General features: G+C 52.1%; 10 protein-coding genes across 10 annotated transcripts; 4 read left to right on the top strand and 6 right to left on the bottom strand.

Moving 5' to 3' along the window:
• Positions 1–36: 36 nt before the first annotated feature.
• Positions 37–4,468, bottom strand: COL26b_008720 (uncharacterized protein; the record flags this gene model as incomplete). Its single annotated transcript, XM_053181469.1, has 9 exons — positions 37–1,378; positions 1,430–1,544; positions 1,596–2,115; positions 2,168–2,948; positions 2,999–3,072; positions 3,126–3,361; positions 3,424–4,080; positions 4,132–4,353; positions 4,411–4,468. The coding sequence occupies 9 exons, from the start codon at positions 4,466–4,468 to the stop codon at positions 37–39; spliced, it is 4,005 nt and encodes a 1,334-aa protein (XP_053034609.1).
• Positions 4,469–5,229: 761 nt separating this feature from the next.
• On the top strand, positions 5,230–7,002 carry COL26b_008721 (uncharacterized protein; the record flags this gene model as incomplete). The annotated part of the gene is made up of 5 exons (XM_053181470.1): positions 5,230–5,451; positions 5,509–5,591; positions 5,815–5,936; positions 5,992–6,603; positions 6,656–7,002. The coding sequence occupies 5 exons, from the start codon at positions 5,230–5,232 to the stop codon at positions 7,000–7,002; spliced, it is 1,386 nt and encodes a 461-aa protein (XP_053034610.1).
• Positions 7,003–9,536: 2,534 nt separating this feature from the next.
• Positions 9,537–10,790, top strand: COL26b_008722 (uncharacterized protein; the record flags this gene model as incomplete). Its single annotated transcript, XM_053181471.1, has 1 exon — positions 9,537–10,790. The coding sequence occupies one exon, from the start codon at positions 9,537–9,539 to the stop codon at positions 10,788–10,790; it is 1,254 nt and encodes a 417-aa protein (XP_053034611.1).
• A 76-nt stretch (positions 10,791–10,866) lies between these two features.
• COL26b_008723 (uncharacterized protein) lies at positions 10,867–12,012 on the bottom strand (the record flags this gene model as incomplete). Its single annotated transcript, XM_053181472.1, has 1 exon — positions 10,867–12,012. The coding sequence occupies one exon, from the start codon at positions 12,010–12,012 to the stop codon at positions 10,867–10,869; it is 1,146 nt and encodes a 381-aa protein (XP_053034612.1).
• Positions 12,013–13,990: 1,978 nt separating this feature from the next.
• On the top strand, positions 13,991–14,893 carry COL26b_008724 (uncharacterized protein; the record flags this gene model as incomplete). Its single annotated transcript, XM_053181473.1, has 1 exon — positions 13,991–14,893. The coding sequence occupies one exon, from the start codon at positions 13,991–13,993 to the stop codon at positions 14,891–14,893; it is 903 nt and encodes a 300-aa protein (XP_053034613.1).
• A 509-nt stretch (positions 14,894–15,402) lies between these two features.
• COL26b_008725 (uncharacterized protein) lies at positions 15,403–16,434 on the bottom strand (the record flags this gene model as incomplete). The annotated part of the gene is made up of 1 exon (XM_053181474.1): positions 15,403–16,434. One exon carries the CDS (start codon positions 16,432–16,434, stop codon positions 15,403–15,405), a length of 1,032 nt encoding a protein of 343 aa, XP_053034614.1.
• Positions 16,435–17,335: 901 nt separating this feature from the next.
• COL26b_008726 (uncharacterized protein) lies at positions 17,336–18,500 on the bottom strand (the record flags this gene model as incomplete). Its single annotated transcript, XM_053181475.1, has 3 exons — positions 17,336–17,481; positions 17,534–18,001; positions 18,050–18,500. 3 exons carry the CDS (start codon positions 18,498–18,500, stop codon positions 17,336–17,338), a joined length of 1,065 nt encoding a protein of 354 aa, XP_053034615.1.
• Positions 18,501–19,710: 1,210 nt separating this feature from the next.
• COL26b_008727 (uncharacterized protein) lies at positions 19,711–21,860 on the bottom strand (the record flags this gene model as incomplete). Its single annotated transcript, XM_053181476.1, is given in 2 exon segments — positions 19,711–21,781; positions 21,793–21,860. 2 exon segments carry the CDS (start codon positions 21,858–21,860, stop codon positions 19,711–19,713), a joined length of 2,139 nt encoding a protein of 712 aa, XP_053034616.1.
• Positions 21,861–22,962: 1,102 nt separating this feature from the next.
• Positions 22,963–24,121, bottom strand: COL26b_008728 (uncharacterized protein; the record flags this gene model as incomplete). The annotated part of the gene is made up of 4 exons (XM_053181477.1): positions 22,963–23,242; positions 23,295–23,586; positions 23,640–23,767; positions 23,847–24,121. The coding sequence occupies 4 exons, from the start codon at positions 24,119–24,121 to the stop codon at positions 22,963–22,965; spliced, it is 975 nt and encodes a 324-aa protein (XP_053034617.1).
• Positions 24,122–24,812: 691 nt separating this feature from the next.
• COL26b_008729 (uncharacterized protein) lies at positions 24,813–26,631 on the top strand (the record flags this gene model as incomplete). The annotated part of the gene is made up of 2 exons (XM_053181478.1): positions 24,813–25,781; positions 25,837–26,631. The coding sequence occupies 2 exons, from the start codon at positions 24,813–24,815 to the stop codon at positions 26,629–26,631; spliced, it is 1,764 nt and encodes a 587-aa protein (XP_053034618.1).
• Between the last annotated feature and the right edge of the window lie 521 nt (positions 26,632–27,152).

Raw genomic sequence — 27,152 nt, forward strand, 5'->3', positions numbered from 1 at the left:
TCTATTGTTATGACTGCGTGTGCCTATACAAATATTCTACGATGAAGCTTCTTGGGCAGCGGCGAACGTGTGAAGACTGCCGGTCGCTCTTGGGTACTCAACCTTCGCCTCCCAAGGACCGTCAACGCCATTGGTTCCGTTTATCTGACTGCCCTCGTCTTCGTCCGGAATTCCCCAGCCACCACCTCCCGGGGTACGGATGACGCATCGGTCTCCGGTCTTCATATCGACTTGGCCCCTGGGTCCAATGTTGATCCATCTTTCTCCACCATCTTCCATCTTCTGAACCCAATAGTTCGCTCCCGACTCGCCATTCTCACCCCCTATCATGCCGTAGGGTTGGTGGACCCGGCGCTCCGAGATGATGCCGTATGTCAATGGCGCGCGGCACTCAAAGTCACGCACAATTCCGCAACCACCCATGAACTTGCCTCGTCCGCCACTGCCCTGTCGGATCGAGAACTCGCGGATCAATACCGGGTATCTCTTCTCAATGATCTCGATATCTGTGGTACGGGTGTTCGTCATGTGGATTTGGACGGCTGAGGCACCATTCCATGTCGGACCGGCTCCCTCGCCACCGCAGATTGTCTCTCCATAGCCGAAGCCAAAGCCCTCGCTGTTGTTGGTTTTCGAATCCGGTGAAGCTGCGGGATCGAGTGAGTTGCCAAAGAAGCCGAAGCAGTTCATGCAACCTTGCGATCCAGAGGCTGCTCGGAACGCCTTGAGAAGGAGGTCGACCAGGCGCTGGGAAGTGAGGGTGTTGCCGCAGCAGACTGCTGATGTCGGACCAGGGTTCAAAAAAGTGTTTTTGGGGATGATAACCTTTGTCGGAGTGAGACAACCCTGGTTAAGAGGGATGTCGGATCCAATCAGGAGGCGGAGGGTGTAAATCAGAGCCGAGTAGGTAATAGCCGGTGGCGCGTTCATGTTGGATAGCATCTCACACGAAGTTCCCGTGAAATCGAATGTGCCGAATCCTGACTCGTCGATAGTGATGGAAACCTGCATGCGCGAGCCGTTGTCGAGATAATCCACGGCCTTCAGGGGCTTGGACCCGAATCTCTTGTACGCAGATAGGAGGTATTTCCTGACGGATACTTCGGCATTCTCTTGGATCTTCGTCATGTAGAAGTGCACAACGGGCTTTCCGAACTCTTCCATGAGAGCCCTGATGAGACTGCTGCCCTTGGTGTTGGCGGCGACCTGAGCCTTGAGGTCGGAGAGGTTGTCAGGGAGACGACGAGAGCCGCTGCAGCCGGGATGGTTTCCTGGGGCGAGTAGGATTGAGATGATGCCCTCCTCATCAAAAGTGCCGTCTCTGATGAGGAAGAATGACTTGATCGCAGCACCTTCTTGCCAAAGCTCGGTTGAATCACTGTTTCTTGTTAGTATGGACATACGATGGCACGACTGAAAAAGTCCTTACGGTGGCATGGAGTTGCCCTTGGATCCACCAATGTCCAAGTGGTGGCCTCTCGAAGCGGTGTAGAAGCAGATCGTTTTTCCATCTTCGTCGAAGACGGGCGTAATGACCGTGATATCTGTCAAAGTTAGAAAACTGGTTTATAGAGTGTGGATTTCCGGTGACTAACCAGGGAGATGAGTACCACCGGCCTCAGGGTGATTCGAAACCAGGACATCACCTGGGCGCAACTTTCCATGGTGCAGCTCGTGCTGGTACTTAACGGCATAGCTCATGCTTCCCAAGTGAACCGGAACATGCGGCGCATTGGCGACCAGATCTCCATCGGGACTAAAGATGGCACAAGAAAAGTCCAGACGCTCCTTGATGTTGAGCGAAAGACTCGTCTTCTGGAGAGTGCGGCCCATCTGCTCTGCAATACTCATGAAACGGTGACCGAAGATGCTGAGCTTCACGGGATCAACCACAAGTTCTCCGTCATCTGACGGCTTGTTCTTGTTCACTTTGTCGACGACATCGATGACGACGTGAGAGGTGAGGATCTTGGCTTGAGAGCCAGGGACGACGACAATGGTCTGCGTGCTGTCGATGATGATAGCTGGGCCGGCGATGATTGCGCCCGGCTGCAGTGTGTTGAGGCGGAAGACTTTGGTTGCTTGGAGGCCGCCTTCAGTAAAATATGCGTTGGTCTGTAAATGAGTTAGTGAAAGCTTCGAATGAAGACCGTGGGAGGCTGCCTACAGTGGTGTCCTCGCCCTTGGTGACGGCGCTGAATGACAACGATTTAAGTTCCTCCACGAGCCGATCATTATCTGTGCTAGACTCTTCGGCCTTACCAACTCCGCGTACACGGATGTCGTCCACATGGACCTTCCTCGATCTGGGAAAAGTGAAAGACAATTCTCGGAGATGCTCTCTCTCCAGAGCTGAGAGCCAATCGCGATCCTCAGGTTGAAGAATCATGAAGTTGGTATCGGTCCCGTTGTATCTGAGGTTGAGGTATGGCTCGTGTTGAATAGAGGCATCCTTTATACCCTGAGAGAGTAATCCGTCTGTTGCCTTTGTCTTGAGGTAGTCAATCCTCTCATTGAGTCTGGGAAGGGACTCATCAGACAGCATCTCTGAGCTTGGCTCCTGCGCCTCTTGAACCACCTCCGCCAGCGCCATTCCGTATGCCGAGAGAATGCTTGAATACTTGTGAACGACGATGCGGCCGATTCCGAGCTTCTCCGCGATTTCACACGCATGTTGTCCACCGGCACCACCAAACGTTGCAAGGTTGTGGTCAGCGGTAACAAAACCGCGGGCCTCTGTAAGGGCTCGGATGGGTCGACTCATCGACTCGTTCGCAACGTCGATGAATCCGACTGCAACTTCATAAGGGGTCATCGAGCGTCCCGTATCAGCATTGATCGTCTTGGTCAGTTCTTCGAATTTGGCGGCGACGATCTCAGAATCCAACGGCAGGTTCTCATCGGGACCGAAGATGGCGGGGAAGTAGCTTGGGATCAGGCGTCCAAGGCTTCACAAGGTTAGCGCGTCAGGAAGCATCGTTTTACGCGGGCAACTTACAAAAGGTTGGCATCAGTCACAGTGAGCGGGCCACCTTTCCTGTATGAAGCTGGGCCTGGGTGCGCGCCAGCACTCTGTAGCAAGTTAGCTGCCGAAGCAAAGCGGTGGTTAGAGTAGAAGCTCATACCTCAGGTCCGACCTTGAAGAGCCCGTCACGCCAGAACAGCATGCTGCCACCGCCTGCAGCAACAGTGTTGATATCCAGTTGAGGACTTTGGATAGAAACGCCGGCGGTGGTGGATTCGAAGACATGTTCCAAGGATCCTCCATAACGGCTCACGTCGGTGGAAGTTCCACCCATGTCAAAGCCAACAATAGGGGACTTGCCGTCGTACGACGTGCGTGCATGACCAACCACTCCTCCTGCAAACAAATCAGCGGCTATCCTCCAGAGAGCTGAGCAACTGTGAGAGCGTGATACTTACCAGCTGGACCACTGAGAATGCCGCGCAACCCACTGAACGCCTTGTGGCTGACCAGCCCACCATCGCTCTGCATGAACTCACATGAGATGTCATCAAGGTTACCGTCCTGGAATTGTTTCGCAAACCCATTTACGTAGCGGATGATCTCGGGAGTGAGGTAAGCATCAGCCGACGCTGAGCTTCCTCTTGAAATCATCTTGATCATGTTGGCGCCCACGCTTGATGACGTTGAAACATGCTCAAAGCCAAGATCGCGCGCGATGTCAGCAACCTTGTTTTCGTGATCAGGGTACATGTAAGAGTGCGCAAGACAGATGGCCAGAGTCTCGATACCCTTGGACCTGATGTCCGTGAGCTTCTGACGGACTTCCTCTTCATTCAAGGGCCGGATGACTCTCAGAATGTCTCCCGTGATGCCCTTGACGAACAAACTAGGCGACTCCTTGGGCTGGGTACGAGCGGTCTTGTAGACATCCTCATCGTACGCTTCTACCGTGAGGCGTTCTGAGATTTCGATAACTTCGTCATAGAGAAGCTCTGGCTTGCGGATGCCGAGATCAAAAAGTTTGGGTCTGGATTGGTAGCCGATGTCGAGAAGGTCGCGGAATCCTTGGGTAACTACGAAGGCGTGCCGGGTTCCTTTTCGCTCGAGGAGTGCTGATTACTGAGTTAGTCGAAATAGTTTCTTGAAAAGCTTCAGCTGCTTACCATTCGTCGCGACGGTAGTTCCCATGCGTATTGAGTGAATTAAATCTTTAGGAATGGGCGATCGACGTGGGATGGTAGTGCCAGACACCATCTCCAACACCCGCCTGATGCCTTCGGCGGGCGCATCATCGTAGTTGCCAGGGTCAACAGACAACAGCTTCAGCACCACATCGGGCTGACCTGGAATGGACGCCCAGACGTCTGTGAAAGTGCCACCACGATCTGCCCATGTAATGTTTAGCTTGTATTTTTAGCGGCGAAGAACAATTGCTGACTTACCAATCGCGAAGTTGATGCTCTTCGGCTCAATTGGGGGAATAGCTGCTCCAACAGCCATCTTTACGTCTAATGAGAGATAGTAACTATGGAACCGACAAGAAATCGAGGTTACGACTTGCGATACGAAAGACTTCACAAGAACCTCATCAAGTTATATGATACACAACCTTCGGATGCATCATAACCAATCCGGGAGAAATGGCTAGATGCCGATGTCGCAGATTCGATCGGCGAGTGCTCCGGCAACCATTATCCCAAGATGCACGATGATATTGGACACAACAAACGCCCGTCGATTCGACCTGCCACGAAGTCATGCACCTATCAGTCAGCCATGCACTATGATAGGTGATCTGCAGCCCATGCAGCTTCGTCGATAGCGGGGTAAGGGGAAGCCAAGGGGAAAGATATGGCCGAAACCCTGTTCTCCAACCTCGTCGTTTAGACCTTCCAATGATAAGAGTCCTATCACAGCTCTTGTCTCAGAGCAGCACGTCGCTGGGTGGATCCATGCATGGGGAAGTTGCAACGCGGGTGATAAGAACCCGGGGCTGATGCGGTCGACGATAAACCCCCGAACCAACCCCATGCTAGTCGGCGACGCTGACCCTTACCCGGTCGGAGATATGGCTAGTGATATGAGGATGGCCAGTTCCAACAGCTGCCTCGCCAGGTCGACAAGGACTTATGTTTAGCTAAATAGACATGATCTTCCCCTCATTAGTATCTCGGCCCCAGCATAAGTGGTTTTGAATTGTTTTTAGAAAAGACCAACTGTTGTAGCAACATTACCGGATACGAAGGTGTCAAAACGGCACCATGGCCGAGAAGAAAGATGGCCCGGCAGAGCAACCGGATATCAGCGCCATTCATCCGAGCTCCTCGAACGTTCAAGGACAGTCTGAAATAACCAAAGCGCCACAAGATGGCATCCTTGACGAGGCCGCTGAGTTCTTGGCGAACGCGAACGATTATCCGCCAATGACTCCAGAGATCGAGAAGAAGATTGTCAAGAAAATCGATGCTTGGATGATTCCACTTGTGAGTAATGATTTGCTATCAGTCTTTCAGTATGAAGTTGAAGTTGAACGTCCGCAGTTACTGTTTACCGCCACTCTCGGAGCGGTCGACAAAGTCCAAATGGGAACGGCATCTCTCTATGGCTTCCAAACGGATAATGGGTTTGTTGGACAACAATATAGTTGGCTTGGAAGCGTTCTTCCCTTGGGAGTAAGTTATATAGTGGCCGCTGTTGGATATGCAACTGCTAACACCAGCCATTTAGCAACTGATCGGATATGTTATCGCATCTTACCTCGTCCTTCGATTTCCCCCCGCGAAGTTTCTATGCGCCGCATCCTTACTTTGGTCGGTTTTGACGCTTTTGCATGCACCATGTCGGAGCTGGTCTGGTTTCATGGCTCTTCGATTCTTCATGGGCTTCATCGAGGCTGCCATTTCCCCGTCATTAACGATTCTCGTCTCGAGCTTTTACACGAAGAAGGAACAGCCGCCAAGGAACGCTAGTAAGCAAAGTGTTGATTCCGTGGCCAGATGAGCTTGCTGACTTATCACTCGCAGTTATCTTCGCGTACTTTTCCTCGGTTTTCAATGGCTTCTTCGCATGGCTAGTCGGCAAGATCCCGGACTCAGCCCCTCTTCTCAAATGGCAATATCTATACCTTCTGACCGGTACCATCAACGTTCTTTACTCGATATTCATCTGGTTCACCCTCCCGGACAGCCCCATGAACGCCCATTTCTTGACCGACGAGCAAAAATACTACGCAACCAAGCGTCTCGCTGCGAATCGCACTGGTATTGCCAACAAGGTCTGGAAGTGGGATCAAGTCTGGGAAGCTTTGCTGGACATCAAGATTTGGATCATTTTCGTATTCAATATCTTCATCAACATTCCGAATGGGGGCCTTGTCAACTTTGGCAGCATCATTATCAACAACCTGGGGTTCACTTCCCTGGAAGCTAGTCTACTGACCATGCCGTTTGGAGTTCTGGCGACATCCAGCGCCTGGGCGTTCAGCTATCTGGCAGCTAGATGGCATAACCGAAGAACGCTCGTTGCCTGCATCGCTCTTTTGCTGCCCATCCTTGGGACGGCACTCGTTCATGGACTTCCAAGAACGAACATTGCAGCACAAATGGTCGGACTCTATTTCATGTATTTCTACTGGCGTAAGTGCAGCCGACCCAAGAATTTGTTCTCAATGTCTAACGATAATTGCAGCCCCGTACGTGGTCGGCATCTCTCTCCCGCAAGCCAACACCGCAGGACAAACCAAAAAGGCTGTCTGCTTCAGTTTGGTCCAAGTTGGTTATGCGGCTGGCAACTTGATTGGACCGCAGACATTCATCTCAATCCAGGCACCGAAATACAACGGGGCAGTCATTGCTATGCTTACGAGCTACGTTGTCAGCATGGTATTGATGCTAGCTTACTGGCTGGTGGCGCTCTTGGAGAACAAGAGGCGTGACAAGAAATATGGCAAGCCGGAAGCGGTTCACGAGGGAACAGTCGACGGGTTCGTAGATATCACGGACAAGAAGCAAAAGGACTTTAGATATACCACTTAGCTTGGTGCTCTCCATCGGAAGCGACGTTTGGATGACGAACTAGGAGCGTAAGAAATTGGTCAAATAAGAGTCTGAAGAAGAGTGGACGTTGATTGAAAGTCGATTTCACTGGCTAATGCGATACATCGGGACTCGCGATACGACGTTTCATGCTAGACTAATGGTGTCGTACCGGCCTGCAAGTATTGACCAACCTTGCTCCGCATTACTCGTCTCTAAGTCTCGTGCTTTCCAAACATCTTCTATAATACGCCTGGCCTTTCTAACATTACCCAATTGTCTTGTTTGCTGCAATAGGTGGAGTTTCTCCAGAATCATCCGCCGGTCTTCGTCTGAATCAGAGCGAATACCAAGCGTCGCGACAGTGAATAGGGGCCAAAGAAGAGTGTTGGTGCGAAGAGAGATCTTTGGAATGATCTCTAGAATTTGGGTGGTGAGTCTGAACATGTGCGGGTGCGAAGGGTTACATCCGTCGATGCGGGCATACAGGTACATCAGGCTCGTGAGACGCTTCAGCTCAGAAATCCACTCCGACTCGTGGGGTTCATCCGAGAAAGACCTCGTTTGTGCGCCTTCGGCTGAAAGATTCTGCATTTGGTGCAGCTCCCTCTCGATTGAATCTCGCTTGCCGTTTTGAATGGAGACATCTCCTTCAGGGGAACCTTGGTCAATACGGCTAGAGGTTTGCATGGGTGAACTCTTGGCCAGGCTCGTGATTTGAGAGAGGAGTTCAATGAGGCGTTTTGAGCAGCCAGTCAAAGTCATGAAAATAGACGAGTCGTACCCATCAATGAGATTTGACAGCTGACTTGCCGTCTGTGGCACAGTTGCTGCGTCTGGGCTAGCTGTGAACGCAAGGGCATCGTGGTAGACAAAATATGTGGAGGCGAACGCGTACAGGCTGGAGGAGAAATCGTCGTCTTTGAGTTCATGGCAGATTTCCGACATCAAGAAGGATCTGGCAAATGTTGCATGGACTTCCCATGACCGAGAGCAGTCGTGCAGGATCTGGGACGAATAGTTAGTTACTTGTCCATGGAGATGGTGTGCCGTCATAGAGAACGTGACATTGGAGATCGTACTTCGAAGAAACACATCATCAATGTTGACGCCATGATTTGCTGGGCCAATGCTTTTCTCAAAGACCCGCCGATTGTCGATGAAGAGTATTCAGAGATTGTCTTTCTCAGAGAAAATAACGCATGGTCTCGGTAGGTCCAGATACTCCTTAGCTGCTCCGAATGCCTCAGGACTTGCATTTGGTGTGCTGAAACAGCGAGGATACTTCGGTATACAGGCCCTCCTAGCGATGCCGCAGCTATCCGAAGAATGATCTGCCGATAGGGGTTGATGCCATCTTTCAGGACACAGCGTGGAGCGATGAAATCATTGAAGTAGTTCCATAGGGGAGCTTCTCCCGTTGAAAGATTCAGTGGGGAAAGACTTCTCGGAATCGTTAGGTCCGATGAGCTTGCATTCAACGAAAGCAAGCTACAGGTTGTGGCAGTTGATCTGGAGCGGTTATCTGATTTATGGACCCATGGCTCGGTAAGAATCGTTGAAACCTCTTCAAAGTCTTGCCAGGTTGTGTTGAGAAACATCCACTCTTCAATCGAGCTGTTGTAGGAACAAGGTCGCATACGACTCTTCAGGCGGTCCCCATGATTCGGTTGCCGTTGCCAGGAAAGCCGCATTTCGTAATGGCAACTGAAACCTAGTCTCTGGCAGTGGCTGCAGATGGGCCGCTGTTCTGTGGATTCCAGTTAGCCTCATCAGCAGCATAACGCCTTGTCAATTTGCATACCAGGACATTTGACGCGTCGCTCTGGATTTGTATAACAGTTAGTTCATGCTGGATAGTCTCTCGAACATGGCAGTGTGACATGAACCCACCTCGGCACTTCCAGCATCCACTTCTCACGCGAAGCTCCCCATTTCGGCGCTTTCGAGCTTTGTGCTGTGCTGAAGCTGGCATAGTAACTTTGCTTGTGACCAAGTGTCAATGTTTTTGGTAATGAGACGCAACTCCACCGCATGCAAAGATCACCAAATGTACATACGTTTCTAGACGACATCTCCCAGAATCGCTTGTTGTGTCAAAGCAACAGATAGGATGAGATGATAACGGGAATAAGAGATGGCAAGTCGAATCGACGGCATCATCCCAGTTGGCTAATCGCTACCCCGCAGATACGGATGCTGCCCATAGTGGAGATAGAGACCGATTGGAGGACATCGGCGTCGGCGTCGGTGCGACTGGGCCGATTTCAATACATGGTCCAAATTACAGAGAATTACATCAGTGCTATTGAGTCGTGGTTTCCACTTCTCCGCGCTTCCATTGGAAGAGTCCCGGTTGGGTATCGCATGACTCCGGCGCAAGCCGCAATCGGGAGGTATCCGACGTCGGAGGTGTTGCCCTCGGAGTTGGGACGTCTTCGCGACTCAAAATAGGCATTCCCTCAATGACCACTGCCAAGTCCAGTCAGTCCTCCTATTCTACGATCGGTCACGATTTCCGAATATTTTTGAAGATGTCAAGTCAAAAGCCGTCAGTATTGATCATTGGTGCCGGCACGTTTGGGCTGTCGGCAGCCTATCATCTCACCCGCGCCGGCTACAAGTCCATCACGATACTTGAAAAGGGCACAACAATACCATCCGAGCTCTCAGCAGGAAACGATGTGAACAAGATCATTCGCGCAGAGTATGAAGACCCGTTTTACACCGACCTAGCCCTCCAGGCCATGGAAGAGTGGACAAACAACCCGACATTTTCCCCGCACTACTACCAGACCGGATATCTGCTAGCGAACTCGGCAGCGGCACCCGAAAAGACCAAAAAGACCTTGGCAAAGTCTCTTGAGAGCATCAAGACGCATCCAGCATGGGCCGACAAGATTGATGCCATCGAGAGCCGCGAAGACATCTCCAAAGCTGCCCCCGCCTTGGATGGCCCGATGGAAGGATGGAAGGGCTATTTCAACCGCTTCGCTGGGTATGCACATGCTGCAAATGCGCTGAAGTCGACCTACGACTATGTGAAGAATCAAGGAGTGGAGATCCACACTGGCGATGAGGTTGTTGCCTTTGAGTACGACGGCGATAGGTGCGTTGGTGCTCGGACGGCATCAGGAAAGCAGTTCACCGCAGACAAGACCATCATTACGGTTGGTGCGTCGCTGGGATATGTCCTTCCCTCTATCGGCCGACAAGTTACCGCTAAGGCTTGGAGTGTGCTTCATATTCAGCTTCAGCCGGAGGAGGCCGAGAAGTTGAAAGGCATCCCGGTCACATATGCACGCGACCTTGGCTTTTACTTCGAGCCAGAACCGGGCACGGGTATTCTGAAGTTCTCGCCCAGTGGCGGAGGATATACCAACTACTCTCCCACGACTGGGCTTTCCGTGCCTCCCATCGATAACAACTTCGTGAGCGAGTCAGACGAACAAAAGATTCGTCAGCTTCTTCGAGAAACTCTCCCAACTTTGGCAGAGAGGCCTTTCATTAACAAGCACATCTGCTGGTGTGCCGATACTGCGGACTCTGACTATGTCATTGATGCAGTACCTGGAAAGAAGGACCTGTTCCTTGCCACTGGAGACTCTGGACATGGATTCAAGATGTTACCTGTGGTTGGAGACTGGATCAAGACGCTGATTGAACAGGGAGAGCAGAGCATTCCTCGTTGGAAGTGGAAGGAAGGAAGTGATGCCGGCAGTAATGTCAGCTGGAGGGCAGGGGAAGTCTTGGATCTGAAGGACGTCGGGTATACGTCTAAGTTGTAATCCATTCTCGTTCGTCTATTAATAGTTCATAATCCTGGTCCCTTTTGCCCCGTTGATCACCGATCCGTGTCTTGCTTCACCAGATGCACCAAACCCTTAGCTCGCAGCTTCGTCGAACCGGCTCCTTCTCAGTCCCTGATATGTAGAAAGCGCTATGCGGACATAGCAACGCAATCTCGTCTTCTCCCTTCTCTTTGCGGACCAAAGCCTCGCTGTCGTAGAATTTGATCAGATAGACCTCCTCTGGAGATTGCCCGCTGAGATAACACCAGGCATGCTCTCGGGCCTCCCCGTTTTCTCCGTCTTGGAAACCGGAATCTCTCCTTCCTCCATCCAACGGCCTCACCATGGCATTTTGACTATAGTAAAACGGGACGCACCCGGGGCGCTTGCGATACGTTCGTGTTAGTGGAGCGAACTCGACATCTTTCGACACCGGCAAACTCATATCCATAACCGCCAACGGATCACGGTGGACAGTTTCGAACGGACGCCATACGCTGAAGAAAGCATAGCGCGGGCCTTCGTAGTTGGCGCCGTCCCAGTCCCAATGGCCACCCTTCGGCAAGGTTGTCTCTCCTTGCACTTCTGGGTCTAGTCCAGCCTCCGCAATAGCGCGATCCTCGGCCTCGATGATCTCGCGTCGCAGGCGGAAGAACTCGGTACGCTCTTTCGGCGATGTACACTCTTCGTCCGCTGTATCGTTCTCCGAGAACCAGTTTGACTCCTTGATGGCGCGGAAGTGCGCACGAGCACCGGCCGGTGTATGATCTGCGTGCGCGATATTGAATGGGGCCAAAGACTCGATGCTGAACCCAATCTCTGGATTCATACCAATTTCGGACCAGCTCGGCATGTCTCGGATGGAGTGTTTTCGCACCACCACACACCTTGCTCCCAGAGTCTTTCTCAATAGTTCGGTCATAGCGGGATAGTATTTGTTTGTCATATACTTGTGGTTGTGCACCGAGGCCGACGAAGGAGATATCGGAAGAGGCTGGCGTACGATTTGGAAGCCATGCTTCTCGTGCGTGTAGCTTGAAAGCGGCAAAGGAAGAGATCGCAGGTCTGTCACCGGGACTTTATATGTTTTGTTATCAGGGGAAGTGCCCTCGATGATCGTGAGGTCGTCGAGAGCGGGAATCCCAGAGCTGTCGTAGTAGCTGAAAGAGCCCAACACCTGCTGCTTGTTCATAGGTGTCGTTTGCTCGTAACTTCCCATCTTGATTTGATACTAGGTGATTTGTTTGTACTGCTGTTATTCTTCGTTGATCTGAAGCAAGTCTTACGGCAAGGGCAGAAAGACATAAAAGCAGAATTTTCACCTGGGCAGCATGGGCATTGAGCATACGTGGATTTCCATCCGGAAACGTTACTTAGGCGACGTTTCATGCATCCAAACTATCTGGGGTCTGGCTGTTGAGGCTGAGCCTAACATGATTCAGTCGGTGTAGAGAAATGCCTCTCATGCTACCCTTCGCATCTGTGCGCGCCTAGAGTTTTCAGCAGCGAGCACCACCAACATACGACATTGCGTTGCTACATGCATTCATCCATCTCTGCCGTTAATCCACGTAATACCATGTTGACTGAGTTTTCGGTCGCCCACGTGGAAGCCGCGGAAAGCGCTGCGATTCACATGCATCTGGCGAGATGATGAGATCCTGGCGCAGACTGTCATTGCAGGTCTTCACTTGCAAACCCGGTCAACTGCTATCGGGGATGCGGCAACTCATGCGACAAAGATGGGCCACAAAGGATGGGTGTCATGGTGAGTCCCAAGAATTAGGCATCTTTTCAGACCATCCCCATCTCAACAATATAAAGGGCGTGGAAAATATTGATGCCCAGCAAATGATGGGATGAACTGTGTGCCATACCAAGGCGCCAAGGTTCACGGATGGCGGGATAGCTTTCACAATACTGCCCAAGCTGGAGCTTGTAGCCGAGGATATCAGCTGAAGAACATCAAATGGAAAACTAAAAGTTGAAGTGAAGCTTGGCCCACATCAATTGAGTTCGATAGCTAGTCTCAACATACGGACTGCTCGTAATGTGCGAAATTTCCCCTTTTGGCCTTTCTCCGAGCGTCAACATGCAGTGAATATACTACAGCGCCTCATGGCATACAATTATCTTTAACTAACAAGCTAGCACTTATTGCTGAGTGAGAGTCCACCTTGCTTCTGGATGGGACCCAGATTGATATCCCACCGGAATGACCAGTTCGCAAGCTGACTGCACCACACCTATCGCGTAGATGGGGTTTGCTTCTGAGATTAACTGCCTCGCTACTCGGCTCTTAAAGAAAGCGCCGAGATCATGAGCGACTTCACATCTCTGTGAATATCTGATGATGCTTTTTAGTAATGCCGGATGAGATTTGGTTCCGGCCGAAGGGTGTTCTCAGACCTAGACATGGCTTGTCGTTAGCGTGCTTTGTCACATATGCTCCTGATGTGGGCTTAGACCATAGCAACAGGATGTCTTACTGCCCAAGATTGGCAGCTAGTCTCGAACAAAATGCAACTGCTAGCGAATGGTGGTACCAGTTCCGACTAGCGCCTCGAGTTCATACTCATAGTAAACGTCACACTTGTAGGCGCAGAAAACCGTGTGTGGCTTGTTGGATTTTAGGTCCTTCTAGCGTATCTGACCCGCGCGGCAAGACTTGTTAGAGAATATGCTTGAGATGAGAATATGTTACTGAAGGCATTCCAAAGTGTCGTAGACGATCCAGACGTTATAAAATGATCAGTACCCATCTTCCTACATTCGATAAAAGAAATTGTCATCATCAAATTCAGAATCACTTCGCTTCTTCGACCTCAAAGCCAAAAGCACTCAATTGAAATCACGCCTACCTAAAATCTTCAATATGAAAAACCATATTTCTGTTCTAAGCCTTTCGGCTGCGACTGTGTATCTTACCGACATCGCTTACGCCTGCGTGGGGGGCAGTCACCTGCATATGAGAGCTGTTGGAAGCAGCAGCTCTTTGGGAAAGCGCGCAGAGATGGATTATATCGGATGCGTTACTCCAGGTATGAGTTCACTCCCTTAATCTCAGGAAAGAAATGTCATGGAAGTTTTATTTAATTAACGCCTCTCCAGGACCTGTGACTTGTGAGCTGATCGGCACTTGTGCCTACCCAAATGCTTCCGCGGGTCCTTGGGATGCTTCAGCCAATGTGCGACAGATGCAAGTGACTGACGATGCCTACAATTCGCTGGACTTCTCCAGATTCAACCACCGGGAGGACACTATCGTCTACATGCCGGGAGGAAGAGAGTTTAATATGGTCCAGCACGTTCAGGACCTGCAGAACACATACGCAAGCTTCCCCAATGTTGCAGTCACCAACCATCCTTACAAGGTGGCCTTTGGAGAGGGCAACTGGACCATTACCATGACCGATGTCACCGGAACCAATACCGGCCCAATTCAGGCCCCAGATGGATGGCGGAGTCCGACCGGCCGCCACGTCAACTATGAGTTCATGACCGCGGCGTACTGGCAAGAAGGCAGAATCGTCATAGAGCACCTCTGGATGGACCTTGTCACCATGGAACGTCAGATGGGCTTCTTCCCGTCCCCAGTCACCACAGATGGAACTCAGTCGCTCACTTTGAGCCCTTATACCATACCCCTTGCGGTCAACCCATCCGCCAACACATCAGAAACGAACAAGGCGTCTCATCAGAAGTTCGAGATGGCCTTGAACGGCGGTCAATTCAATTCTGACAGCCTGATGCTTTCCCCCAATGTCACGATCTTCACCTCGCGCGAGGACACTCCCAATGGACTCAACAGCGACCAGTTGTTTGCACTCGTCAGCCAGTTGCAGAAGTCATTCTCGAACCTCCACTTGTCCCCTCAAGTGATTTTCGGATCCGGCGATTGGACTGCGTCAGTGGCTCGGCTCAGCGGCAACCTCACGAATGCTTTGGCAGTTCCGGAGTACATCTCCCCGACTCCAATCGATGCAACCAATAAGGGCTTTGACTCTTGGTTCTACACGATTGCACGATGGCAGGATGGCAAGATCACCCACTTGAAGTTCATGGCCGATGTGCTTGGCATCCTCAGTCAAGTGCAATAGACATGCACAGACAAGCTAGCTTGATTTCTCAACACAAGATCTAGGGCCCGCATAGCTTAGCTAGATTACTACATGTACTGTCGCGCAATTCGGTTCAATGGATTCTGTTTGATTTAGCAAGTCGTTCTTCAAATACACGAGCTCTTATAGCATTGTTGAAGCTGCGAATATGTCACTGTATCAAGGGCGCGGAGCTTGGAGGCTGAAGTTGGTCGAAAGCTTTACAGCTTCTTGAGAGTGCAATATAATATACAGCATTTGAAGCAAAATGCGTAAGGCTCCATCTTCCATCTGGTTTGTGTCTTATTACTGTGATTATACAATATTATGGCTACTTGAACCGCTCAAAAGCCCTGGCATTCATGGTCGAAATGCATGGGTAATCCTCACGCTTTGGGAAGAAAAGAGAGTCTTGAGCGTAGCGGACGCGATAGCGCTCAAGCGGGCAAGGGGTGTGGCCTGGATAGCAGAAGTGCCGTTGATAGCTACGGCAGTTGAAGCCTTGGACACTACGCCTTCTTGGCAGCAGCAGCAAGAGCAGAACGAACAGCAGTATAAGCCGGCTTGGGCTTGAGGTTGTTGTCGTAGAGGCATGCGCCGCCCTGGCCAGGGAACGTGTTTGGCACCCAGCTATACTTATCCGTCCAGTCCCAGACGGTCCAGCCCACGCAGCGCTCGACATTGAGACAAGCTTTGATCACAGAAACATAGGCTTCGGCCTGAGACTGAAGACCGGCACCGGTGTAGGGCAAGCTGGTGAACTTGACATCCAACTCAGTGTAGGCAACATCAACCCCTAGCGCGGTGAAAGAGTTGGCGGCGGACTCGAGGTCCTCCTGGCTGGGCATGCTGCCAACGAGGAAGTGCCCCTGCAGACCAACTCCGTGGATCGGCGCACCGGCGTCCTGGACGTATTTGACCAGCTCGACCGTCTTCTTCTGCTTCGCGTTGGGGTTCTCGATGTTGTAGTCGTTGTAGTACAGCTTGGCTGCAGGGTCGCTAGCGTGTGCCGTGTTGAAAGCGAGCGTCAGATAATCGAGGCCGAGAACGGTGTAAAACACCGTGTCGCGGTAGTTGCCTGAGTCGTCGATGGCTTCGTTGACTACGTCCCATGAGTAACACTGACCCTTGTAGTGGCCAATCAGGTTTTCGATATGCGTCTTGATAACAGCCGTCAACAAATCCTTGGTCCACGATCCGCCGGTCAACCAGGAAGGAATCTGAGACCGGTACAGCAGCGTGTGACACCGGAGGATCTGTCCATTTGCTTTGGCGAAGTTGGGCACCACGTCGGCATACGCGTACTGGAACTTGCCCTGCGTAGGCTCGGTGGAGTCCCATTTCTGCCCGTTCCCAGGCGTGATCTGGCCGAAGTTCCCCACAACCTTGGTGATGGCAGTGTATGACGAGTCTGCAAGCTCGTTGTTGTCCGTGGCCGTTCCAAAATATTTCTTTCCTGCTGCTACCGCAAGAGAGTGCAGATCGGCTGTGGCGTGGTCCACAAGGGCCAAGGCCGCCAACGTGGCGACGGAGAAGCGCATGATGATGAGCGACTCAGGTTCGTTGACTTTTGAGATTCGCTTTTCGAGTAAATTGGAAGATCACTGTGGGTAAGAACTGTCTGAACCTGGTCTGAAAGAGCGTAAGATTGACCCGAGCGACAAAATCCACAATGCAGGAAACGAATGGAGAGATGTAGCGAGTGAAGGTGCACAGGTACGACGTTCCAGGAAAGAGAGGCGAAGACAGCTTTGAACCAGACACGGCGCACCGGCTTTGTTTTTAAGATAGTTTAGTGGGTGACATGATTATTCTCAACAGCCCACTATTCGTGCACTGTCCATAAACCAGAGTCTTTCACAACTCGGCTTCGCCGTATCTCAAGAGGAGAAAGTCCACCTAAAGTTGCATTCATTGGACCTTTTGGGATCCACTGTGCCGGGATACCTACTCGTGTCAAGAAAGGCTCACCCAAACAAATTGAGCGCCAGTCGATTCAGTTGATGGTACTCGCAAATCCCCCCTACAATCCGTCCCAATGCGACTGACTCGGTAAACAGACGAACCTCATAGCGGCCTGGGCGTTTGTTGTCACACAATAGAACAGGGCTCGAACGTGGGCCAGGAGTTGATGGCTGTGCTCGAAGGTTGGTTAGCGAAGTTTAACATAAACCACCCCAGTTGTGACCTCGTATGTTTATAACCCGATTCTGTGAGCGTGCTTGTCATAGAATTTGTCAAGTCGAACATATGCTTAAGTCAAGAAATGTCGGGACATAGGACAACACCGACGGCATTGAATTATGTTAGGTCATATAGTGTGCAGGTGTTCTTGAATTTTATTTGATTTTACTTCTTTGAATTATTTTAATTAAGTATGGTCATGACAGAAAAGAACCCTCTTCATGGATGCCCGCCCACGAGAGCTGAGACCCTGAGCAATCATGGCTCCGAAGGCACTTTCTCAAAGCGCAGCAACAACGTCTCTGTGCATGCGGCGCTCATACATTCGGTACCTGGATACTCCGTCTCGTCCGCCACGCTTGTCTTGAAGCTGGTATAGATGGATGCGATCCCCATGCGCAGTACTACGCGTTTGTTAGTGACAGAAGCATAGACAGAGTGAGAACTGGTACTTACATTCCATGGCAATGGGTTGCCCAATGCATCCTCGCTGCCCTGAACCAAAAGCATAGAACCACCTGTTCATCGCGGCCAAGTCCTTAGGCTCCTTGGACACCCAGCGGTACGGGCTCCAAACTTCAGGATCCAGGTAAACATCTGGGTTGCGGTTGAGATGTCTGCCGTAGGTCCCGACTCGCGTGTGGCTGGGGAGTTCATCGATCTTGCCGAACTTGCTTGTGACGTGCGCAGGACTTACGCGCGGGTCCAGACCGGGCGCCGTGTTCCGCAGACGCAGACTTTCCTTGATGATGCCGTTGAGCAACTCTAGCTGCTCAAGATCCCGCGATTCGGGCAAATTGCTTTCGCTGAGAGGCTGCTTGAGAGACGAGAGCTCGACATGAAGCGCAGCTTGAATATCCGGGTGTCGGGAAAGCTCCCATAGCATATAGGTGAAGGTAGTACCAAACGTTTCTCCCGATGAGGCTATCGTCTGTTAGCGCTGTGTTGATGGGAAGATCTGAGACAACTTACTGATGTGATCCAGACACTCGCTGGCCAGTTCAAGCCTCTGAGTCGCCGATGGTACAAAATCAGCATTCTTGACACCGCTCTGCTGTGCCATAGCTGTCCTGACGGCATCGTACAACACGGGCAGGTCACCCGGTGCAGGCTCTGAACCTTGCATACGGGACTGTAGCAGGTCTTCGGCAGCATCAACTCTCCGGAGCGCCCATGTCTCCAGCTCCCGACGAGCATTGACATAGGTCTTAGACAGGATCGGCACACCTAGCCGACGAGCAAATTCCACGAGTCGCGGGTGCTCCTTGAGGAGGTAGCCGAGGAAACCACCCGGGTAGCAGTCGTTGTTCAAAGCAAACCACTGATTGTAGGCGATACGATCTTTGAGGAAGTCGTGGCCAAGAGACAGCCCGAATGCAAACGCCGACACGTAGTCGAGGGCGAAGGATTGAGCCAAGGGCATTATGGAAGCAGTTCCATCTTTGGATGAGGCGACGTCAGCCAGCAGAGGGTACAGCTTCTGTTGCACGAGAGAAGCGAGGATGCATTGCACATCAGGCGATTTCATCAAAAACTGACGAGAGTGAGCAATCCGGAGACGATGGCGACGTCCTCGATGCTCGTTGCTCCCGAGCGTTGTGAAGGTGTTGGTAATGCTGAAGTAATAAGTGTCAGTCGGACCTAGCAGCACATGAGAAAGTCTCACTAACCCATGAGTTCCGAAATACGTATAAGAGTGGTGCTTATCAAAGCTGGACGATCCCACGCCCCAGCCATTCCGGACGGCTTCGATGTCGTTGACGGCAACCTCACGAGGACCAAGGCGCACATAAGGGCCCTTTGAGAGGAAGGCCTCCGATACGCATTCGTACTCTTGTCCGCGGAGTCGTTTCCAGTGAATCCAGAGCGATGTGATATGACATAACGGATGAGCTGCTGGAATGGATGCCAGAGGAGACCAGAAAAGCGGATAGACGATGAAGTGCCAGATCAACACTGGGACCAGGATGAAAATAAGTGCCGCTGCTACAAGGGAATGCATCTTCGTTTCGATGTCCACGAAAGATGCAGAAATGACCAGTCGAGAGTTTCTCGCGGCTCTGTCCGACTTGAAAAGGTCCAGCAAGACAAAGGGAGCAAAAAGCCACTCCATCGCTGCGCGCCAAGGGCGTTGAACACTCGGTGAGACAAATGCCATGCAGTACGCAATGGGCAATCGGGTAGAGCTGGCTGATGTCTTACCATCGAGGTGGCGGCCAGAACACCCCAGACTGCTATTTTGGGTAATTCGCCGGCCAGCCAAAGATGTTGCTTTATGCTGCCGCCTTTGTTGGATCGCCGGAAGTCGACTGGCAGCTCCCCGCCGCCACGAATGATATTAGCGCCAAGAAGCATAAAAGAAGCGCTAACGAGTGTCTCTTCCAGGTTGTCGGGAATGTCTCTGCGGCTGTCGGCATCGGACCATGCTGTCGGGTAGACGGTCACTTTTCAGCTGTTTCTTCTGGTTCAAGGTTTACTTTCACCGGTGATGAGGCCATTGAGCACAAGGAGCCTTTGCCAATGACTGCATACAAAACTTGCACTAAGAATGTTTATTACCAGGACCTATGCCCGATGCGTCAATCATACATACGTTTCATAAATACGCCCACGCCGATTACCCGACGCCTGCCTCAAGACCGCGACCAAGATCCTTCCGAACCATCGGTTAACTGCCCGTCTGCGGGCGCGCCTAACATTCCCCAAAGATCCTCAAGCCTGACGCCTCCGAAGATGTCAGTGTTACCGATTTCAGTGAACATGCCCGTCAGGTCTGGTAGTTCCAGATCCATTATGTCCATCTCCGCGGCAATATTCCCGGCGCTGGAGGTCTCCGTTGGAGTCTGGTCCTCCCCTCTCCATGCCATGTTGTCAGATGCGATGGAACCCCGGTGGCTGTGATGAGAATAGCTGCCTTGTCCTTGGCCGTGCTGCGAGAACACAATCTCGGACATGTTTGACTGCAAGACGGAGCAGGCTTGGATGAAGCGGGGGTTCTGTGTGACCTTGGTGTACTGCTCTTCTGCGTACTGCGCTGCTATGCCCAAAAGCTCGAGATCTGACCGTGCGAGGCGCGAACCGGGCTGCTTTAGTATATGAAGCGCCAGAGCAACAGCAGAGATGAGAGGTTGTGTGATCGTGAAGATCACCGATTCGGAACGGTTGATGTGTGGTTCTCCGAGCATGCCTCCTCTGGTTCGCGGTGTCGGCGTTGAGTCGTCGGCGATTTCGCCGACTAGTCTCACAATAGCCCTTGCAGAGCCGATACAGATCTCTGCACCACGTCTAAGGCGGCTGAGTTCAACGGCTGAGATGCTGGTCGAGTCTGCTTGGGAGTTGATGTGGGTTCGGTACATGGCTTCCGGGAACACGAGTGCGGCTCGGTGGAGAGATATCAGAGCGTGGTGGTAGTGGATTGCAAGAAAGATGGCAAGATGTTTGTGGCCCGTCTCGCATAGTATTACGTTTCCACTGTTTGGTCCGGGAGGACGGATCTCAGGGGGCAATGACTGAGCCCACTCTGTGAGGGCCGAGTCGAGACGGACTGTGTCGCCGAGAAGGATGCGGGGAGTTTGTGCTTGGCCAGACCGGCGGTAGATATGACCACTGATACTGCTGATTATGCGTGTCAATGAGGCCCACGGCTGAAAGTAGTCGATCACCTGGCGGTCGGCTTGCCCTTCTGGAGAGGATCCGATGGAGACGGCTATGCCAGCCGCAGGAACAGGCACCGGTTCGGGCAATGTCTGGTCGCAGTCTGAGTCGTGAATCGCGCTTGGGCGACCTGTCTCCAGCTGCATCAGCTTCTCAAGGGTGTAGCAAGTCCACCAGAGCTGACTGTGAAGCTTTCTGCAGCCTTGATAACCTGGAGATGGGGCCGAGTTGGCCGTTGCTGGGGGAGGGCTCTTCATGTGTCTTGTTGAGGCGTGCCTGTGAAGACCGATGGAATGGGCTATTCTGATGGCTTGACCAAGAGTCTGCCATCCCTGTCCTTCTTTGCTTCGGCCACGGAGGGCAAGAGTGAGAAGGACCAGAGCCTGGACTGAAGCCAGATATGGCGTTGAGATGACATGGGCCAGAAGGCTATATGCAGCGGTGAGAAAGTGCGTCCCGATCTCTGTTACTGTACCTGTCTCCTCATCTGCACTGATGCAGATGATAGAGTAGATGCAGACAAGTGTCGGTACTTGTGACAGGTCGATAGCGTTTTGGATCCCGCCAGAGGGATCGGCATCCTGAAGCGAGACCAACTGGCCCATGTCCGAGCGGAAGGTAGGCTCATCAAAGACGGGAAAGAGAGGAAATATCCGCTTCATGTACACGTCCAGGTACGCATCCAGTGCCGACAGAGGTGGAAGCGATGGCAGCTGCAGTGTCAGGGGAACTTGGAATTCCTCCACGTGGTGCATGCCGAACCGGAAGTAAGGCGACAGGGTCCGAAGACCGCGTTTGCGAAAGAACAAGTCGGCGAACATGGTAAGCGACTGCACACTGCTGCCACCCATGAACTTGAGCCGATGGGGACTTTCGTCCGTGTTCAGGGCCATGTCAGGGTTGAGATCCGAGTGGTCGTGGGGTGCATGGCCGCTGTCATTATCTCGGACGTTGGCTCGGTACGCTTGCGCGACCCATGAAAGCCGGCGCGAGGCGGCATCTTCGCCCTCAGAGCCATCCTCGTAGGACGGCGATAGATATTGGCGTGGCCTTGGAGATACCGTCCGGAGGTGACGATCACGGGGCGGCTCGGAGCCTTCTGGTATGCTGCTTTCACTCCGAGTGGCATTGCTCTTAGATGCCCATCTCCGAACTGCATTCTCTTTTGGATTGCGAGGATTGGTAGTCTGGCAGTCATCCCCTCGGAGGATGCAGTTATGGCACTTGGGCGTCTGGGCGTCGCAGCGCACTTTGCGCTTTCGACATTGATTGCATGCCAGGGAGAGGCGTATGCGCTTCGGGTGTGACTGGTTATCGTTCGATGTGATCGGCGGCTGTTCGCTGGAGCTTGACATCGAGTCCGCCATTGCAGCAGAGGAAGGGCTGTTCATGGCCGGTGCTCGACTCCGAGGCGGAACGGGAGAGACTTTGGAGACTCCTCGGTCGGGCTCGGATGTGTCTCAATGGCAGGCTGGGTATATAACGGAAAGATTTGGAGACACGGAGAAAGGGTCCCTGGGGGTATGCATCTGCCAGGAAAACTCAACAAGCTGAACCGAATAGTTTACCTTGCATTTTCCCCAGGTTATGTGACCAGTCTGTGGGGAAGGGGGAGAAACCCCCCAAATGACCCATGTTCGCTGCGACCCCGCCCTGCGCAATCCGGGGGCGGGGGTCCGCGGCAATGTGCCTCGGGTAGTGGCCACTGGAGGCGTCGTAATTATTAATGGCTGATCACTGATCAAAGCCGGTTTCATTCCTTGCTGCAGTTGTGGATCTGTTTCGTTGCATGCTCGGTGGAAACTGGCGACGTGTTGAAGAGTCCATGTTTCGATGCATTCAGGGATGTGCAGCATTCATCTCAGTAGTTGGCTACACGTGAGCTGGTCATTTGCAGCAGTGTGACATCGCAAACATTTACAGGGTTCCCCAAGCTAGTTCCAGTTCTTCATGTAAGAACACCCTCCGTTCAACGCGTTTCCCCCGATGAAGATGCAGAGAACGCATTGCGCAACATTTATTGAATTATGGTCATGATATCTTTGACTATGTCCACTCTACCAACGATGACGTGTCTGATATGGCCGACGAGCATTCAAGTCCTACCCTTTGCGTCTGGTTTCAAAGACAACGTATCAAAAAATCAAAATGTTCGGAACTGATATAGCAATTCTTGGACTTATGACTTCTGATGAATGCTCAATTGCTACTCACACATCTTGAATCTAATACTAATACGCCTTGACTGCCGCCAATTGCAGCAACCTATCCGTGATCACCGGTTTCTCTAATGGCTCTTCACGCTCCTGCGGATCAATCACACCATCCCTCTTGGCCTTGCCCTGGGGATGAATGTTCGTGTGAGGCCAGTGAGTGGTTCCTCCCCACGCTCTGAAGATATCGGCCTTCTCCTTGATACTCTGAGGGTCGGCGAACTTGGCAGGGGTGAAGCAGACATATTGGGCATGGCGAATCTGTGTGCCCTCGGGGTGCTTGGCGTAGTGCATGGAGCTGGCAATCATCTATTAGCCAACTTCTCACAGGAATCAATGGAAATACATACCGAGAGTCCCACAACACCAGGTCACCGGGCTCGAGGTTCGGCTTAATCAGCTTGCAGCCGCGGTCCTCAAACCACTTGACGTCTTCCTCCTTGAAGATGAACAGATCCCTGTAGTTCTCTTCGGGAGGAGGAGCATCTTCATGAGCAGCCATCACACGAGTCTCCTGGAAGAACTGGTCGTATAGCTTAGCTGATCCGCTCATGAGAATTAGACCACCGTCCTTATCGCCGTTCGGGGCGAAGTTCAGCAGTCCCTGGACACATTGAAGCCCCTTTCGCTTAGGATCTTGATCTATTCAATGAGTTAGAAACTGGAGACCCTCATGTGGCAAATTATAAACGTACCGCAATGAGGCCACGGAGACCACTTGAGGTCCTTCTGCCGTGGGAGAGTAACGTTGAACATGTCGAAGCTCACGAGGAGCTCCTCAGTTTCCCAAATGTGAATGAACGGGTTGATGACGCCAGGCTCCCTACAAAAATGTCAGCCAGATCCGGCAAGCAACCCTGTCTTGGCCAAGTCCATGCCGTTCTCCAGAATAGATCACTCACAGTCTGGCTTCCCAAGCGAATCGCTCATGTGGGGCGCAGTAAGACCCGTACATACCTCCCTTGAAGGAGACGGGGAGATGCTCCGATGTCCAGGTGTCCTCATTGTCGGGGTCGAATCCGCGGTTGAAGGACTTGAGCCAGTCGATCTGCTTCTGTTTGTAGTACTCAGCTCGCTCAGGAGTAATAGCGTTCTTAAGGATGGCGTAGCCATGTTCGAAGAAGTGGTCGCGCCAGTCGCCGTAGTTAGCCTTTGACTCGAGGAGGGACTTTGACATTTTGGTTGATATGGGAGATCAAGAAAATGTACTTCTGAGCTCTGACTGATGTTTAATGGTATGATAGAGATCAATGTTGCGAGATTGATGCTGAAATCTAAGAATCCCGTCTTTCATTATATGCAACTCCAGTCAAAGCCATAACATGCTGCACTGTCTGCGATCTGAAGCTCTCAGATGCGCCCCTGTCCGTGATCCCCGCGTTCTCCAGCTTACCCTGGTCAGACCTCGTCTCGAACTCCTCCCCCAGCCCCATCCGGCTCGGTCTACCAACCTCGCCTCGGTCTCGTGTTCTGGCCGTGGGCGTAAGAAGTGGACTCGGTTCGGTTCGGTTCGGTTCGGGGTGCTGCAAGGACCCCTTTTCGACACGGGAGTGGGGCCGGCGGCCGCTTCTAAACCGAACGGATCTGGACCGGATCTAACCCCGCGGTCTAACCCCACGAAATCTGGCTTGGCTCGACATGTTTCCGACACCATCCCCGCAACGGGCAGCAATAGACCGAGGTCCCTGACCCGCGAAGCAGTGAGCTACGCGTCGCGCTGAGCAATTCGTGTCGTTGATAGGATGAAGAAGATATTCTGGCGCGTTCAATAAAAAGCGCCACTTTGGCAACACCCTGTACTAGAGATTCAGCTTCAGGAGATTGTACATTCCCATTCAAGACCCCAGCTAATCAAACATTCTCCAATCATGCCGCTCCCAATTCAGATCGCGCACAAGCCGATTGGCAAGCCGGAAATCGGAGTCAACAATTATCAAGGCTTCACCCCGGGCCGCACCGAAGTCCTTCCCAAGGGCTGGAACGGGTACAACGCGAAGCCTCTCGAGAGCGACATTCGAATCGACCACGACGTTGAAATCAAGGTCCGAGATGGGTGCAGACTCTACATCGACGTGTACCGCCCAGCGGACGCGACGGAGAAGATCCCGGCCATCGTCGGCTGGTCTCCCTACGGCAAGAAGTACAGCGCTTTGACGATGTTGCCTATGACGCCGTGGTCTTGCTGCGTCAAGAAGAGCGATCTCAGTGGACTTGAGAAATTCGAGGGCCTGGATCCTCAGAGGTGGTGCCCCAAGGGTTACGCCATCATTAGCGTCGACAGCAGAGGTGCTGGCAACAGCGACGGCCAGGTCCCCATCATGGGTCTGCAGGATGCTGAGGACGCATACGATGTCATTGAGGCCATCGCCAAGATGGATTGGTGCAATGGCAGCGTCGGCATGGCTGGCAACTCTGCCCTTGCCATCGCTCAGTGGCACGTAGCCTCCCTCAATCCTCCGTCGCTGAAGGCCATCGCACCTTGGGAGGCGAGCGGCGATCTGTTCCGCGAGCAGTTTGTCAGGGGCGGCATTTTCTCCATGAGCAACTTCGACCTCATCACAAGCTTGATCATCAAGGGAACTTCAGGTGTTGAGGACTTTGCCGAGATGTACCGCCGCAGCCCTTTGTCCAACATCTGGTGGGAGGACAAGCGCGCAAACATGAAGGCCATCAACATTCCTGCATACATCTCGGGATCCGACTTCAGCTCCATCCACACTATGGGCAGCATCAGAGGTTTCATGGAGCTGGGCTGTGAAAAGAAGTGGATTCGCTGGAGCGCTTGGCAGGAGTGGTTTGATCTCTATAGCGTTCCCGAGACGAACGAAGATCTTGCAGTAAGTCTTCAAGAGCCTGGACCCCTTTTTCGCAGATGACTGATGTTTTGCAAAGAAATTCTTTGATAGGTACCTGAAAGGCATCGAAAACGACTGGGAGAAGACACCCAAGGTTCGCTGGACATCCCTCAAGTTCGGCGACCGAGAGCCCGAAAGCGATATCCTCTTCGAAGACTTCCCTCCTCCGAATACCGAATACAAGAACTTCTACCTCGAGAACGGCGCCTTGTCTGAGTCAGTCCCAGCAAGTGCATTAAAGGCGTCGTACAACTCCGAGGACGGGAACTCCCTAGCCAAGTTCACATACACCTTCGACAAGCCCTCGCGCCTGATTGGCATTCCCAAAGCAGTTCTCTACGTGTCTTGCCCTTCTCACGACGACATGAACGTCTTTGTCAACATCCGCAAGCTCGATAAGGACGGCAACCCAATGATGCATCTGTGCTTCCCATTCTGGGCAGCCCCCGTCAAGTCGATTCATGACATCGCCCCGAAGGAGCGAAGCAGTACGAACCTGCACCTTGGCTCGGTTGGCCAGCTGAGGGCATCGCACCGCAAGATCGACCCGTCGCGTTCGATTCATCCCCAGTTCCCCTTCCATCCGCATGACGAGGAGCAGAAGATTCCACCTGGCGAGATTGTAGAGCTGGAGATTGGCATCTGGGCTATGGGTGTGGACTACGAGGCCGGCGAGTCTGTACAAGTTCAGATTGGCGGGCAATTTCCCTCTATTGCGGAGTACAAGGCCTTCTCGACCGAGCGGCCCGAGCATGAAAGGAATAAGGGCGAGCATTTTATCCACTGCGGTGCGGAACATCAGAGTCGGATTATCTTGCCGTTTATTCAATGATAGCACTCATATGTAGAAATCACTTATAATTGGATATCCTGAAGAAATTGGTCGTCATAGCTTTGTGCAGTCATACTTCGTTTGCGGAAGTTGTGAATATGAATGATTCGACTGCTTCGCCGGGAGACGACGTGACCCATTTCTTGGAATGTCTAGACAGTCAATACGGCGTCGAAGTCCACAAAATTATCACTCAACACTAGCGCAGCGGAACAATTCTAAGACAGACTGGCTCCAATGCGTTGTGCTTCGCTCAATAGCAACAACAATGTTCAGGCTATTTGCTCGCAATTAGGGATCGAGGGTATCATTGCTAAATATCGTGATACGTCCATGGATCGTCATTCAATCAGCAAACGGTCAATTCAATAATGCTCAATATTTCAATATCTGTCTTGACTCTCCATTCGAGATTCGGCTTTCCATGGCCAACTTTGTCTTTGACCTTGTCTGACCATATCGTAGTACCACTTCTCAAGCTTCAGCAAATTCAAGTCGCAGTCGGTATCTTAGCCTTCAAA

Source organism: Colletotrichum chrysophilum, assembly GCF_026319265.1.
Source record: "Colletotrichum chrysophilum strain AFK26 chromosome Unknown scaffold_78, whole genome shotgun sequence".
NCBI classification, from domain to species: Eukaryota; Fungi; Ascomycota; class Sordariomycetes; order Glomerellales; family Glomerellaceae; genus Colletotrichum; species Colletotrichum chrysophilum.